Source organism: Macaca thibetana, chromosome 1, assembly GCF_024542745.1.
Source record: "Macaca thibetana thibetana isolate TM-01 chromosome 1, ASM2454274v1, whole genome shotgun sequence".
Taxonomy (NCBI): domain Eukaryota; kingdom Metazoa; phylum Chordata; class Mammalia; order Primates; family Cercopithecidae; genus Macaca; species Macaca thibetana.
This window is the reverse complement of record NC_065578.1, coordinates 64148351-64163636: the sequence shown is the minus strand read 5'-3', so window position 1 is coordinate 64163636 and position 15286 is coordinate 64148351. Positions and strand designations below refer to the sequence as shown.

The window sequence follows — 15286 nt, the reverse complement described above, 5'->3', positions numbered from 1 at the left end:
TTCGGAACTAATATTTTGAATGACTCCATACAACTAGAATAATGGCTGAAATTTCTATGGTGCTGGTCAGGACTCTGACTGTGGCCTGAGCATGAGATGATTTTCTTGGAAGCCAAATTACTACTAGAAGGAGAAGAATGCTGTGGCGCTCTCTGGGGGTTGGGGCTTGTGCCTCTGGAGCCTTTGAGTTTTCTGTGGGTGTAAGTTTTGCAAATGGTCCTGGTAGCCCTGAAGCTAGAGTTGTCAAAGTAACAGGTGGTGGCTGGGATTCATCTTGGCAGTGGATCAGCTACCCAAATAGCCAAAGTTGCTCAGTCTATATGAGGTCCTGTAGACCAAACTGGGGGTGGGGTGGGGAGGATTAGCCCCATACAGACAGTTGGTCCTTTTTTTTTTGTTTTTAAACAGTCATTTGAAATATTTTCTGTAAAAGACCTAAGCTTTAAACATTTAGGATGATTTAAAATGTGCTGCTTTGTATTCTTTTTCATATATATTTGATTTATTCATATAAAATTGCCATTTTTGTACATAAAAATGGTCAAATGTTGGCAGTTTCATATGGTGCAACCTACTGTTTTCTGCTATCACACTGGAAATTCTCACAAACGTGGGATAGCATGTTTCAAAGAAACGTTGGCTCAGCCTCTTGATTTATGGAAGAAATATAGCACTTATGGTATTCTAAGTAGATTAACTAACTTAATCTTTTTACAAGCAAATGAGATAGGTAGATCCTAGTGTTTTCCCGCTTTTTAGGATCACAGAGCTAGTGAGTGGTAGAGCTGGGCTCGCACCCTGGCTGCTGGTCACAGGGCTGTGCTGTTTCTCAGCTCTTGTGTTTGACCTCACCTCTCCAGTCATACTTGTGAAAGTCCTGGGTGTCTAGACAGGTGATGGGTGAGTGACATAAGGTACCTGTCTTTGTATTCATGGAAGAAATAACTGGATTTCCCCAAGAATGAATTAATTCTTCCACAATACAAGAGAAATACAGCTAGAGATAGATTGGTCCTCAAGTAAATTTGTTTTATAAGTTGATCATGAATCTTCCTGAAAACTGCTGTGGCCTTAGGAACACTAGAGGGTCCTACTAGTGGACATTCATTCATCTGATGAGCACCGACTATGTTCTAGGCACTGACTGTGAGAAATACAGATGAGTAAAATATAATCACAGCCACCAGGGTAGTCTGGTGGGTGACATTTATAATACAATGTAAGCTAAGGTTGTAATTAATGTGTTTAACAAAGTACTGTAGCGGCACAGAGAAGAGAGTGACTACATTTGGAGTCCACAGGACTTCACCGGAAAGGCGAGGCATCTGACCTGGACTTTGAGAGGATGAACCAGAACTCTGTAGGTCCAGTCTTAGAGATTTAACAAGGATACTTCTTTCAGGGTGCCCACCAATTCCTACTTTGCATTGGAGGGTGCACTGTGTCAAATTTGTATTCTTATCTTAAATACCAAATACTCTTAAAGACCATCCATGGGCCTGTGGAGCTGAGAGTAAATGTAGAGGTTTATCAGGCCTAATAATGAAAGTATGGATAGTTATTGCCATGGAGGAGAAGGGTAAATGTTTTGTAGAGTCCATTCCAACCTTGAAATTCCGATTCTCTGATAAACTCCTACCTCTCCTCTGTTGCTTAATCTCTGATCTTGAGCCTGGAAGGAGAATAGGCAACTCAGTCAATGAGGGAGTGTTATTTAGTAATTGCACATTGGCCTCTTCCTGCTGGATCCCATATTGACACTGGAGTAAGGCTAGAGACTAGGAGACAAGGCCCCATGGGAACTTTGTGAAATGGGGAGGGGCAAGGGTGTGTCCCTGGACCGTCTGTTTCTGGGGCAGCTGTCCTAGGTGTTGAGATACACACAGGTCTTTTCTAAGATGTTCCTACTGGATCCTGTCAGGTTGCACTCTAGCATTCCTGGATTTATTGTGCACCATTTATGGCTCCACAGTCCACTAGATGAAATTGTGAAGACTCAATATGGTGGCTCTCCAGGGGCTTTCCCTCTTCTTCTCTCTTAGCATTGGAGATGACCCGTCAGTGTTGCAAGCAATTCTGTGGTAGCGCATCAAGTATTCTGTCACAGCCGGAAAGGCTGGATAAACATCAAGGGACTGCCAAGACTAGACTTCTCATTCAGTCTGAGTAGGAGGAAAGAGGACAGGTTGTTGGAGAGTTGGTTTAAAAATGAATTATGGGCTGGGCGTGGTGGCTCACACCTGTAATCTCAGCACTTTGGGAGGCTGAGGCAGGCAGATCATGAGGTCAGGAGTTCGAGACCAGCCTGACCAACATGGTGAAACCCCATCTCTACTAAAAAATACAAAAATTAGCTGGGCGTGGTGGCACGCACCTGTAATCCCAGCTACTCAGGAGGCTGAGGCAGGAGAATTACTTGAACCTGGGAGGCAGAGGTTGCAGTTAGCCGAGATCATGCCATTGCACTCCAGCCTGGGCAACAAGAGCGAAACTCTGTCTCAAAAAAAAAAAAAAAGAATTATGATTGGTCTTTCTTGTTTCATCATCTGATGGGTGGAGGAGGGAAAGGGTCAGAAATATTTATTTTAATACCCTCCCAGTATGAATGAGTGATTTTGATCCTAGTTTAGGTTTTGATCTGGTGGATGTGAGATTGGAAGTAGTTTAATTTGTTTGGCAAGGTCATCCCCAAGGATGTCCGATGCATCTGCATTCTTGTTCTAGATTCCATTCTAGCCATGAGTTTGTGAAATGGGGAGGGGCAAGGGTGTGTCCCTGGACCGTCTGTTTCTGGGGCAGCTGTCCTAGGTGTTGAGATACACACAGGTCTTTTCTAAGATGTTCCTACTGGATCCTGTCAGGTTGCACTCTAGCATTCCTGGATTTATTGTGCACCATGTATGGCACAATAAATGGAATGTTCCCATGGCTAGAATGGAATCAAGGGAGAAGCTTCCTCGTTCCTATTTCAGAGGGAGCAGGGAGAGTAGTGGTGCATATCCCCACAGCTAGAAATAGATTGGTCCTCAAGTAAATTGGTTTTATAAGTTGATCATGAATCTTCCTGAAAACTGCTGTGGCCTTAGGAACACTAGAGGGTCCTACTAGTGGACATTCATTCATCTGATGAGCACCGACTATGTTCTAGGCACTGACTGTGAGAAATACAAATGAGTAAAATATAATCACAGCCGCCAGGGTAGTCTGGTAGGTGACATTTACAATACAATGTAAGCTAAGGTTGTAATTAATGTGTTTAACAGAGTACTGTGGCGGCACAGAGAAGAGACCGTGACTACATTTGGAGTCCACAGGACTTCACCGGAAAGGCGAGGCATCTGACCTGGACTTTGAGAGGATGAACCAGAACTCTGTAGGTCCAGTAATCTACTGGAAGGTTTTCAAAGAACACAGGTAGACAGAGCCTTGGGAACAGTCAAGGTTGAGGGGGCACTCTTGTGGGTCCACAACCCGAGCTTCTCACCCCTCTCATTTCGTAATGGCTGTCAAGCTCTCCCTTCACTATTGTTTTTCTTTACTGCTTTGTGGATTCATCCTGCTGAGTCACTACAACCTCTGCTCGCAGTCATGCCAGGTCTCCCCCTTAGGAAACGGACCCTGCTCTTCACTGCCTGGTTCCTTTGTGTGGCTGCCTCCAGCCTTCTGTCTCCCCTTCTCAGAGCTATGACAAGAGGTTCTTATAGCCTTAAAAATAAAAAGCAGCTTCATATGTTGTTCCTTTGTGTTATTTATTGCATCATTTGTTGAGCAAGTTTCCCAGGACTGGAGCTGGAGGTCATTTGAGAGATGTCTCCTGGGATCCCACTGAAGCTCTCCTCCACTGATCCCAATTGGTGACCAGGAACAGGGGCTGCTTGTGGTCCTTTTACCTCTCTCCATGTTTTCCAGCTTCCTAAGATACCCTGTCCCTTCCTGCATTTTGGCCAGCATTTATCTTTCCTTCTACTTTGTGCTTCTAGTGGTGCTGGGTCACTTTCTATCAGCTCCCAAATTCCAGAGGTGGACATGGGTTAGGCCATTGGCTCTGCGTCTTTTAGTGTGTATTGCTTGAGAATGCTCATATTTATATAGTATATTCTGTAGTGCCTGAAAATTCTAAGGCCACAGCGATTTTGAATGATTCAAAGTTAGTCACTTCAGTATGAAACAATGTGAATTTAAAGGCAAACCCAGGATTCTTTGAAAGCAAAAACTTTCTTTAGAGCAGCAGCGTGCTTGGTGAGGCAAATAGATTGCATTTTGTGGTGCCAGAAATAGACGATTCCCTTTTTATACCCTACATCTTTGCCATGTAGTCAGAGACATGCAGATCCTTTGAAGTGAATTCTGGCACCACAATTTTGTAGAGACAGTCAGTGTAGTACAGCATGAGAAGGGCATCTGATGTGTCCTTTGAATAATTTCCGTTGAGGAGCAGGCATCAGCCCATTGCAGAGATTGCTGAGGGGGCGGTGCAGACGAGAGGCAGGTAGTCTTGGGGCATTGTGAAAACAAGTGTGAAAGGCCTTTTGGAATCCTGCTTTTTGGCAGTGTTGTGCAAGTCCCTCCGAAATTTCGCCACTTGCTTGGAAACATGTACAACAGAGGGATACGTCACTTAGGCAGAGACTACTCAAGGGCTGAAAAATGCTGCACTCATGAATAGTTTCGCTGAGCTGGAGATTGGTCACATCTGATGTCTGGATGGTGGCCATTGTTGTTAAAAATAGCTTCGAAGTTCAAAACAGAGGGGTGGGAGCCTTGTGTTCTCTTTTCTTCCCTGGAAAGGGAAGTGTTTTTATGAGCTGTGGAACTTTGAGTAAAACTTAACTTCTTTGTACCTTGTTTTGCTCATCTGTAAATGGCGATAACTGTGGTATCCACCTTATGAGATGTTCAGGATTCAATGAATATAAAGCGTTTGGCATGATGCCTGGCACATATAACTAACACTGGTGTAGTGTTTAATTGTATTTATTATTTTTTCTCATTATTACTGTTCTTTCCTATTTGAGATTTCTCAGAGGTTCCGTACTTGTTTTAAAAGTATAATTCTTTCCATGGCTTTACTTCCCATTAGCAGTGGCTTAATTCTTACTGGGAGAAAAAACCTTTGATTCATGGTAATTTTCTTAATTCCCTTGTCTGACCTTTGGGATGGTGGCGTTGGGAGGGCAGTGCAGAGTCAGATGTCAGTGGGGAACAGAGATTGTGGGCAGTCCCAGGCAGAGGCGGGTGCCAACCGGAACTACCTAGTGCCCTCTCGATTATTTGATGGTGAAATGAATGATTATTGCAGTTTATCAATTTAAAAAAAAGAACCATAGCATTAGTGTTAGGAGTAGCTGAGTGAAGGTATGTGGGAATTCTCTGTACTATCTTTGCAGGTCTTGTGTAAACCTAAAATTATTTCAAAATGAAAATTAAAAGAAAGCCCCAGCAACAAAGCATGATGTACATCATGCTGACGCAGTAAATGCTTAATAAATGTTTGTTGGATGCAAGAGTGGGTGAGTGAGTTAGGTTTGAACCCAACCTTGACACTTATTAGCTAGATTACCTTTGGTTAATTACTACTTTTATGAATCTCAAATTTCTTATTTATTTATTTATTGTTTTGAGACAGAGTCTCGCTCTGTTGCCAGGCTGTTGTACAGTGGTGCAATCTCGGTTCACTGCAACCTCCGACTCCCTGGTTCAAGTGATTCTTCTGCCTCAACCTCCCAAGTAGCTGGGATTACAGGCATGCGCTACCACACCCATGTAATTTTTGTATTTTTAGTAAAGATGGGGTTTCACCATGTTGGGCAGGCTGGTCTCAATCTCCTGACTTCGTGATCCCTCCACCTCAGCCCCCCAAAGTTCTGGGATTACAGGCATGAGCCACCACGCCTGGCCCAGATTTCTTATTTCTAAAGTGCCATGATGTCTACCTCACAGCGTTGGTGTGACCATTAAATGAGATGTAAAGAACCTTATTAGAGGATCCAGTTATACGGTAAGTAGTCTAACATATAGCTATTATTGTTGTTAAAGATATTGTGGGCACTTTGTTGATTGGCTATTACCCCACCTCCTTTTTTAGAGACAATATCCATTTAAAAAATACATTTAGGTTTTTTTCAGTTTTTTGCTGTTATGAACAACACTTGGATTAATAGCTGTATAGCTAGATCTCTGTGTGTGTACATTATGTATTCTTAGGATACATTTCTGAGAGTCACATGGGTTCCTATTTTTTGGCTCTTTTTATTTGCTTACCAGAGTGCCTCCTGATAGTTTGTAATTTTGTAACAATTTACCATTAAATAACAGAGTTTTGATAGGCAGAGATGGGAGAGTAGGAGAGAGGGAGTAGCCTGTACACAAAAGGATTGCCTCCTTTACCCCGAAGGTTGAGGCCTCTGAATGCTGGTCTGAGCTCCTAGAGGTGATATCTCCGGATCATGGTAAGCACAACCAGTCAGCCTTGTGCCAAATGCTGGGTGTCCGGCTGCCGTGGTTGGGGAGGGCTGAAGTTTTCACCCTATTGCCAGGGGTGGTGGGGACTTGGATGACTGGCACGCAGCGTGGACAGCTACCACCTGCCCATGGTAGATGAAACCTTACTTTCGATGGGAATGGCCCTCCTGTCTTATGGGAGTTGTAGACTGTGTGGAGTGCAGTTGAACAAGGATGAGCAGGTAATCCAAGTGTACTTAGAATTTGCTTCCTCTGAATATTAGAACATGAAGAGGTCTTTGAGGGAATCCAGCATGGTGGTTTTGACTCTTTGAAAACTGAGGAACCCTATTTCATATCAAGTCCCACATGAAATCTCAGTGTACTAAAGAGTTTGTTTGTTTGTTTGTTTATTTATTATGCTTTAAGTTCTGGGATACATGTGCAGAACGTGAAGGTTTGTTACATAGGTATACACGTGCCATGGTGGTTTGCTGCACCCATCAACCTGTCATCTACATTAGTTATTTCTCCTAATGCTATCCCTCCCCTATCCCCCCACTCCCTGACAGGCCCCAGTGTGTGATGTTCTCCTCCCTGTGTCCATGTGTTCTCATTTTTCAACTCCCACTTACGAGTGAGAACATGCAGTGTTTGGTTTTTGGTTCCTGTGTTAGTTTGCTGAGAATGATGGTTTCCAGCTTCATCCATGTCCCTGCAAAAGACATGAACTCATCCTTTTTTGTGGCTGCATAGTATTCCATGGTGTATATGTGCCACATTTTCTTTATCCATTCTATCATTGATGGGCATTTGGGTTGGATCCAAGTATTTGTTATTGTGAACAGTGCTGCAGTAAACATATGTTTGCATGTGTCTTTATAGTAGAATGATTTATAATCATTGGGGCATATACCCAGTCATGGGATTGCTGGGTCAAATGGTATTTCTGGTTCCAGATCCTTGAGGAATTGCCACACTGTCTTCCATAATGGTTGAACTAATTTACGCTCCCACCAGCAGTGTAAAGCGTTCCTATTTCTCACATCCTCTCTAGCATCTGTTGTTTCCTGACTTTTTAATGATCGCCATTCTGACTTGCGTAAGATGGTATCTCATTGTGGTTTTGATTTGTGTTTCCCTAATGACCAGTGACGATGAGTTTTTTTCCCTATGTTTATTGGCCACATAAATGTCTTCTTTTGAGAAGTGTCTGTTCGTATCCTTCTCCCCGTTTGATGGGGTTGTTTTTTTTCTTGTAAATTTGTTTAAGTTCTTTGTAGATTCTGGATATTAGCCCTTTGTTAGATGGATAGATTGCAAAATTTTTCTCCTATTCTGTAGGTTGCCTGTTCACTCTGATGATAGTTTCTTTTGCTGTGCAGAAGCTCTTTAGTTTAATGAGATCCCATTTGTCAATTTTGGCTTTTGTTGCCATTGCTTTTGGTGTTTTAGTCATGAAGTCTTTACCCATGCCTATGTCCTGATTATGGTTTTAGGTCTTACGTTTAAGTCTTTAATCCATTTTGAGTTAATTTTTGTATAAGGTGTAAGGAAGGGGGCCAGTTTCAGTTTTCTGCATATGGCTAGTCAGTTTTCCCAACACCATTTATTAAATAGGGAATCCTTTCCCCATTGCTTGTTTTGGTCAGGTTTGTCAAAGATCAGATGGTTGTAGATGTGTGGTGTTATTTCTGAGGGCTTTGTTCTGTTTCACTGGTCTATATGTCTGTTTTGGTACCAGTACCATGCTGTTTTGGTTACTCTAGCCTTGTAGGATAGTTTGAAGTCAGGTAGCGTGATGCCTCCAGCTTTGGTCTTTTTGCAAGAGATTAATTTTATAAGTTCAGACTTGTAGGCATCATAACTTATAAGAATCATCCATTTACTTACCATAAATAGACTTACAAGAAATTAATTTTATAAGTTTAGACTTGTAGGTATCATAACTTACAAGAATCATCCATTTACTTATGGTGAAGTCAAGAGAACAATGAAGCTGCTTTAGTGAGCACTGAATTTTAACTTGGGTTCTGAGTGGCAGTCCCCAGTCAAATGCCAGTTTCATTATCCAGGTTCCATCTGGTTTTAATTTCGTTTGCAGTATAGAAAAGTCTGATTTGCATGGATAAGTAAGTGTAGATAAAAATAGTTTACTAATACCTTGCAATTTCAGGATACTCTTTAATTAAATTGATCCAGAAGCCTGAAAGATGAATAGGGGGAACTTTGGTCTCCAAGGAGAATCACACTGTTTAACAAATACTTTCATTCTTTATTACAATCTGCAAGACAGATGATAATGTGTGCTTACTCTTTTTATTACAATGCAGCCTGTTATGAATTCATTTGTTTTTGTATAACTGACTATTCCCATGTGATAAGAGCATGAGCCAGCAGATGTGCCTGAGATTTACCTGGCATTTAACTGAACATACTGCAGGTGTGCTATAGCAGTATACTTGCTTGAACAATTTTAAGGCACCAGACAAGTACAGGCCTGAATTTTTAAAAAGAGAGTTCCAGTTTCCTTCAGAATCAGTGATATATTTATAAGATACTAATATAAGCTTAGAATTGGCAAGGGCAGCTTTATTCTGAGGTCTACAGAAAGATAATGTGAACACATTTGTCATCATCAGTGGACTAAAATTTCCAATAAAATTTGAATCTGTAGAAGTTTATTATAATCTCTAAAATCGTTAATATATTATCTTAAAAACAAAATTGAATAAATTTTTTTGCAGAGTTTTATAGCACTCAGAACCTTTTGGTTGCTCAGAACATAGCTTGAAAATCCAAATCTTTCACATGCTCCTCTAAGCTGTTTTTGTCTGCTGAGCAGTTAGGACTTCTGGAGGGGGCAGGAAGCTGTGCAGTCAAGTGACATCCTTTCTTTAGTTTTGTGTGTCCATGTGTGTATGCACATGAATGCACTCTTGTATATCTACTAGGTGCAGTGAGAGTTGGCTTCAGGGAGACAGGGAAATGCGTGATTTTGGGGTCCCCAGCCTGAGCCTACTTTTTCTGGTAGTGTTCTTTGTTCTGGAATCTTTCTCATCACCTTTTATTGCATGGAAACTTAATCTATTCAGGTCCCAACTTTCAGGCTTCTCTGCTCTGACAAGGCCAATATGATAGACTAGTCTGAGTTAAAAGGTGGCAGTGAGGGAACCAGCTATCCCTCCCTATTTTTGTATTATAAGTATCTCATGGCATTGAACACTTTCACTGCAAGTGGCTGCTTCAGGGGCACTGGCAGGTTGGGAGGGACATTGTGTTCTTAATAGTGCCTTTTGTGCCATTTGACTCCCACAGTATGAGAGACCCAGCCTTAAGCAATAAGACTGACCCTCCGTAGGACTGCTGCCAGTCTATATGTTGTCTTTGTGAAAACTGGAAAACAGTACCTTGTCTGAGTGGGGTAACCCTGCACCAGAGAGTGTGGCCTGGCTAGTAAAAGGCAGGTTGGATTTCAGCCATCACTTTCTTACCTCAGTTGGGCATTCTTGGCAGTGCCCAACCTGCCCAACCATGTGCTGTAGTCCTGATTCTACCTGCTATCTTCCAGCCAATTACAGTGGCTTTTTATTCTTTTGCATTACACAGATGTGTTCATTGTGGCTGCTTAATAGACATTTGAGTTGATTGATACACGGCGTTGACCAAATAGAGAGAATGGCACTTTGCAGGGTGTTTAGTTCCTGCTGTCTCCATAGCAGCGTGACCATCAGCGACCTGTTACCTTAAGGATTCTATAGTTCATTCGTTTATTAATTCAGCAGCTCCTTCTTAAGTACCTGTAGTGTAAAAGGAGACAGGGTACCAAGCTACAAAGAGCACCATCTTTGGAGTCAAATCTGGGTTTGAAATTTGTCTTTTCTGTTGACTGTCTGTGTAATGTTTGGCAAATTATTAAGCTTTCTGAGCCTCATTTATTTGTTCATTTGCCCACTTATTCAACAAATATTTATTGAGCATTGCCCTTGGCTGGATGAAGATAAAAAAAAAGGAAGACAGATGCAGTTCTTTCTCTCATCTCTAGTGAGGATGTGGACACAAAACAAATACATGGATCAACACATAACAATTCTAGGCTGTCACAAGTGACCTGAGGAAAAGAAACAAGGATGTGCTAAAATTAATAGGAGCTGGAGGGTAGTGGGAAGGGACACGGGAGACCGGGCCAGAGAGACAGAGCTCTTTCTTAATAGGGTTGTCAGGGAACACCCGTCAGAGGCGAGCACATAAGCAGACCCAAAGAATGGTGAGGAACTGGCGTGCAGAGAGCAGTCAAGGCTGAAGAATCAGCTTGGACAAAGGTGGGAAGTAGTTGGTATATTTGAGGACATAAAAATATGGACTTGAGGCATAATGGAAGACAAGATTGGAGACAGTGATGATAACAGTAGCAAGCACTTGTTTAGTTCCTGCTATGTCCAGACACTGTGCTGAGTGCCTTCACATACATTAACTCTTTTAATGCTGACCAAAATACTATGGAGCACATTTTACGATCATTGTTTTACGGATGAGGAAATTGAGGCACAGATGGGCTAAATAACTTATCCAGGATTTCCCAGCTGGCATGTGGTAGAGCTGAGATTCAAACACATGTGTTCTGGTTCCAGACTCTGTGCTGATGTCTACTCTGCTGTAGTGCCAGTGAAGGCTGGGTCGTGCCAGACCTCAGTTTCTTCATCAGTAAAATGAAACTAATATGTGGATTAAACAAAACGTGTGTAGAATGGCAGCCATATCATATCATAAGCATTCATCAGGTGGACTGTATATCTAGTGGTGGTGGTAGTTGTGGTCAGCATTGTAGGAGAATACAGGGGTACATTAGGAGCTAACCCTCTAGGGAACGACCGTGTATACTGATAATTGGTAATGTAAGGAGGACAGGGGTAAGGGCCCTGAGGAAAGTGTGTACATGAACAGTGCTGCTACGGCTCTGAAGTGGGTCAGTTCATTCCACCTGGGCAGTGTGGAGCCACTTGGGGGTTGGGGGAGGGGATCCTGCTGTTGAGTATGGAAAAATGGGCAGGAGTCACATACACTGAGCAGGCAGGAGGAGCATTTCCTCTGCACCATCTGGTGAGCAAACATCTAGTGTGTACTCAGAGCTGGAAAGTGGAGTCTGGGGACAATAGCACCGGCCACAGGAGAGAGGCAGGAACCGGAGTGAAGATAGGTTAGAGCCAGCACTCACTGGGGGCTTGATGCCATTCTGAAGCTTTGAATCTTTATGCATCAGGGAATGTGTGGTCCTGGGGTCCACAACTCGGTTTAAGGATAAATTTGGGTATCTTCCCAGCTTTCTGTGATTCTGGCTGAGCAGCAGAGAGGAATTTTGTTTTAGCTTTTATTTGATATGCTATCTGTCATCTAGCTAAAGGGGCCTGCCCACCTACTGGGGTTCATGCAGAGGAGAGATACCACTCTAGTAGGAAGCTTTATGACCCCACTTCTCCAGGCAGTTGGTTTTATAGGTGGTTGCTAATATCTGGCACAGGCTTGGAGCTAGATAGATCTGGGCTGTATAGTCTGGGCTTTAACAGCATTTGACCTTGGATCTTGTGTTTGGACCTCATTTAGTTCCCTGTAAAGTAGGGATTTATACCATGTCTCATTGTTTTATAAAGGTCAAATAAGTGCATGGCACTATGCGCCTGAAGAGCATGGTAAGTGCTCGAATGATGGTAGTCAGAATTACTAGATTGCATGGTGTGGAAGGCCCAGTTACCCACAGGAAGTCAGTTTAAACTGACTAATTGTCTTCTCCCATATTTTTGAGGTTAGGAAGCCTAATCAGTTGGCAGGACTCATTGGAGCCACATTGAGATGGATATTAAAGCCATTCCCAGACTTTGTGGGACATCAGGCCATGATGTATACACAGTTTTCTTCTTGTTGTTTTATTTTTCCTTAAGGCTTTATTTTCTTAAAGCAGTTTTAGGTTTAGAGCAATTTTTTTTTTTTTTTTTTTTGAGACAGAGTTTCCCTCTTGTCACCCAGTCTGGAGTACAATGGTGCAATCTTGGTGCACTGCAACCTCTGTCTCCTAGGTTCAAGCGATTCTCCTGCCTCAGCCTCCCAAGTAGCTGGCATTACAGGTATGTGCCACCATACCCTACTAATTTTTTGTATTTTTTTTTTTTTTTATTAGAGATGGGGTTTCACCGTGTTGACCAGGCTGGTCTTAAACTCTTGACCTCAGGTGATCCACCCACCTCAGCCTCCCAAAGTGCTGGGATTACAGGCATGAGCCGCTGTGCCCAGCCTACAGCAAAATTAAGAGGAAGGTACAGATCTCACACATGCGTAGCCTCCCTCATAACCAACATTTCCCACCAGAATGGTACATTTGTTGCACTTGGTGAACCTACACTGACATCATTATCACTCAAGTCCATAGTTTAGATTAGGGTCCACTCTTGGAGTTGTACATTCTATGGGTTTGGACAAATGTATGATGACATGTACCCACCATCATTGTATTGCAGAGAGTATTTTCACTGCCCTAAAAGTCCTTTGTACTTTGCCTGTTCAGCCCCTGCCCACCATGTGTATTTGCTGTCCTGATTTTAGATAATCATTATGGGGTTGGAATAATAGCATCCTATGAAGTGTTTGTGGCTTTAAGTGAATGTCAGCAGTTCTACATTCCTGTCCAGTAGATGCTATCTTTCAATTTGCCGAAAATACTGATTCTGTTTTTCTGTACTTCAGAACAAACAGAGGAATTTTAGAAGAACTACCACCCACTTCCTCAGACTCACTGATCACCTACTTAGGAGCCACACATAGTTCTAAGGTCGGTGCATGACATACAAAGACAGTAAGACCTTACTTGGCCTCATAGCAGAGCACAGCTGGGGCAGTGGGCCCTTGTTGTTTGTCTCTTTGATGCTGGGCTGGGTACCTTTGACATTTAGGAGGTCATGGCTAGGAATACTAGGAATCCTATAATGTGCACAGCAATAGTCCTGTGGATAGAATAATTTTTCTGTAGCCTGCGTGACTTTCAAATGTCTCCCCAAACTTTCTTTGCAGGGAGAAAGCCTGTTCGTAATTTTCTGAACCTAGAACGTGTAATTCCATTTTATGTAAAGGACTTTTTGCATTGTTTTGATATACCCTTAATTTTCTAGGAATGCCACTACTATGTAAATTGGTACAATGTACTATATAAGCTACTACACTATTTTATTTGTAACTTTGCCAAAAGCTGTTTACCATTTTTATAAATCACTCGCCAATGTTGGTGTGCATGTATTTGTGTCATCAAGAATAATATGCAAGATTCTGACTGCGTTTATAGTTATTGCATTCAGGGTTGTTCTGTTGTGTTAGACTACTTCATTATGTCTCCTGATGTACTCGTGATAGAGCAATTACTACCGAGATATATATTCTTACAGATTTCTTTAAATTCTTTATTTATAGTTAGGACATTATATTATTTTGAAATTGCATATAGTTTATATTATTTTTGATTTTCATTTCAGGGTAGCAAAGGGAGAGCATTACGACATATATGTTTTAAAAAACAGCAAGAGTCGGAATGGGAGGTGTTGGGAACCGTTGGTCTGATGCATTGGAACTGTATCAGTAAGACCTGGCAAAGTGCAGAGAAGTCTGTAGGGGAGAGTTTAAGCTTCATTTTGTTTTAAGTCATGGTATGTGTGGCCTTGATTCTAAACTCTGTCTTTGAATAAAGTTGTTTTTGTCTGGTGGTTTTGAAGTTTTAGAAAATGGGAGTATACAAGTAGATGTGAAGTGGTTACAGTGGTTTAGTCACAGCACCCTGGGCCTGAGAATCTTAGCTGAAGGGACTCTAATTTGTGACATAGTCACCACAGCCAACCAATGGGAATGTCCCCATGTGATCTGAACCAAAGTGGTTTTGGAGTGTTTAAAAATGTGTGTTTAATAAGCTAAAATTATCTGTTAACTGTTCAAGGGTGATTTTTGTATTTTCAAGCATTCACAATTCTAATTAAATGGCATTGTGTAATCACTTGTGGTCTCAATGTAGTTTATAATGAGTTAGAATAATGAAGGGATAGTGAGACTGGAAGTTAGAGACACAGATACCCATTCTGCTTAAGGTATCCTTAAACAGATAGGTGTTAGGACCAGTAAGTAGTGATCCCAGAAACACAATAAAATGTTTAATGAAGTGCTAATTATGTTGTGTCAGTCATTGTAGGCTGGAGTTGATGGAGCTAAGTAGTGGAGGAGGAGGTTGGATTGAGATGGGTCTTGAGGGGTAGAAAGTAGAATATTAGTAGAAAGAACCTGCAATTGTTTCCTACCCCGACTTTCCAGGTTATTATTATCTACAGAGTCACATTGGCTTGTATTCCAAATTTACTTTTGTAGTAGCTAATAAGTGTCTTTTTATTTAGTACCTAATGTATGATTTCTACTGTGGTTGGTCCTTGACAACAGTTAGATGAGAACGAATTGATACTAGAGATGCAGAAATTTAAGGCTGAGAAGCTCAAGTGCCCAGGACCACACACAGCTCGTAAGTGGCAGAGCCAGGATTTAAACTCAAGTTCGACTGATGTCAAAGCCACTCCTTATGGTCTTTTCATACTTTTGCTCTAGAGATGGTGATCATGATTAGCTTGTTTACTTACCAACCATTTTCTATTCAGATTATAAAGCAGATCTCATTTGGCTGAAGACTTGGAAATTTAAGTGTTTGATATGTAATCTATGATTGAATTTAAATGAGGTATGGTTAGAAAGTTCCAGCCCAGTTAGTAATTTAGCACCTTAAAGCATTTGACAAGCATGGTTAACCAAAAACCTAAATCATACTAAATGT

The 15286-nt window shown here is 41.8% G+C and overlaps 1 protein-coding gene across 3 annotated transcripts in view; it reads left to right on the top strand.

The window, feature by feature from the left end:
• The window catches only part of JAK1 (Janus kinase 1), a 130514-nt gene that overhangs the window by 27312 nt on the left and 87916 nt on the right, over positions 1-15286 (top strand). Inside the window, exon 1 of one of the 3 annotated variants that reach the window (XM_050757668.1) lies at positions 512-1360. The exons of 1 other annotated variant lie outside the window; for it this stretch is intronic. In XM_050757668.1, coding sequence (XP_050613625.1) covers positions 1346-1360 — 15 coding nt within the window. In that variant the 5' untranslated portion in view covers positions 512-1345. Of the gene's footprint in view, positions 1-511; positions 3374-15286 lie in introns of those variants that run through there. One more of the 3 variants, XM_050757583.1, reaches the window with a different exon arrangement.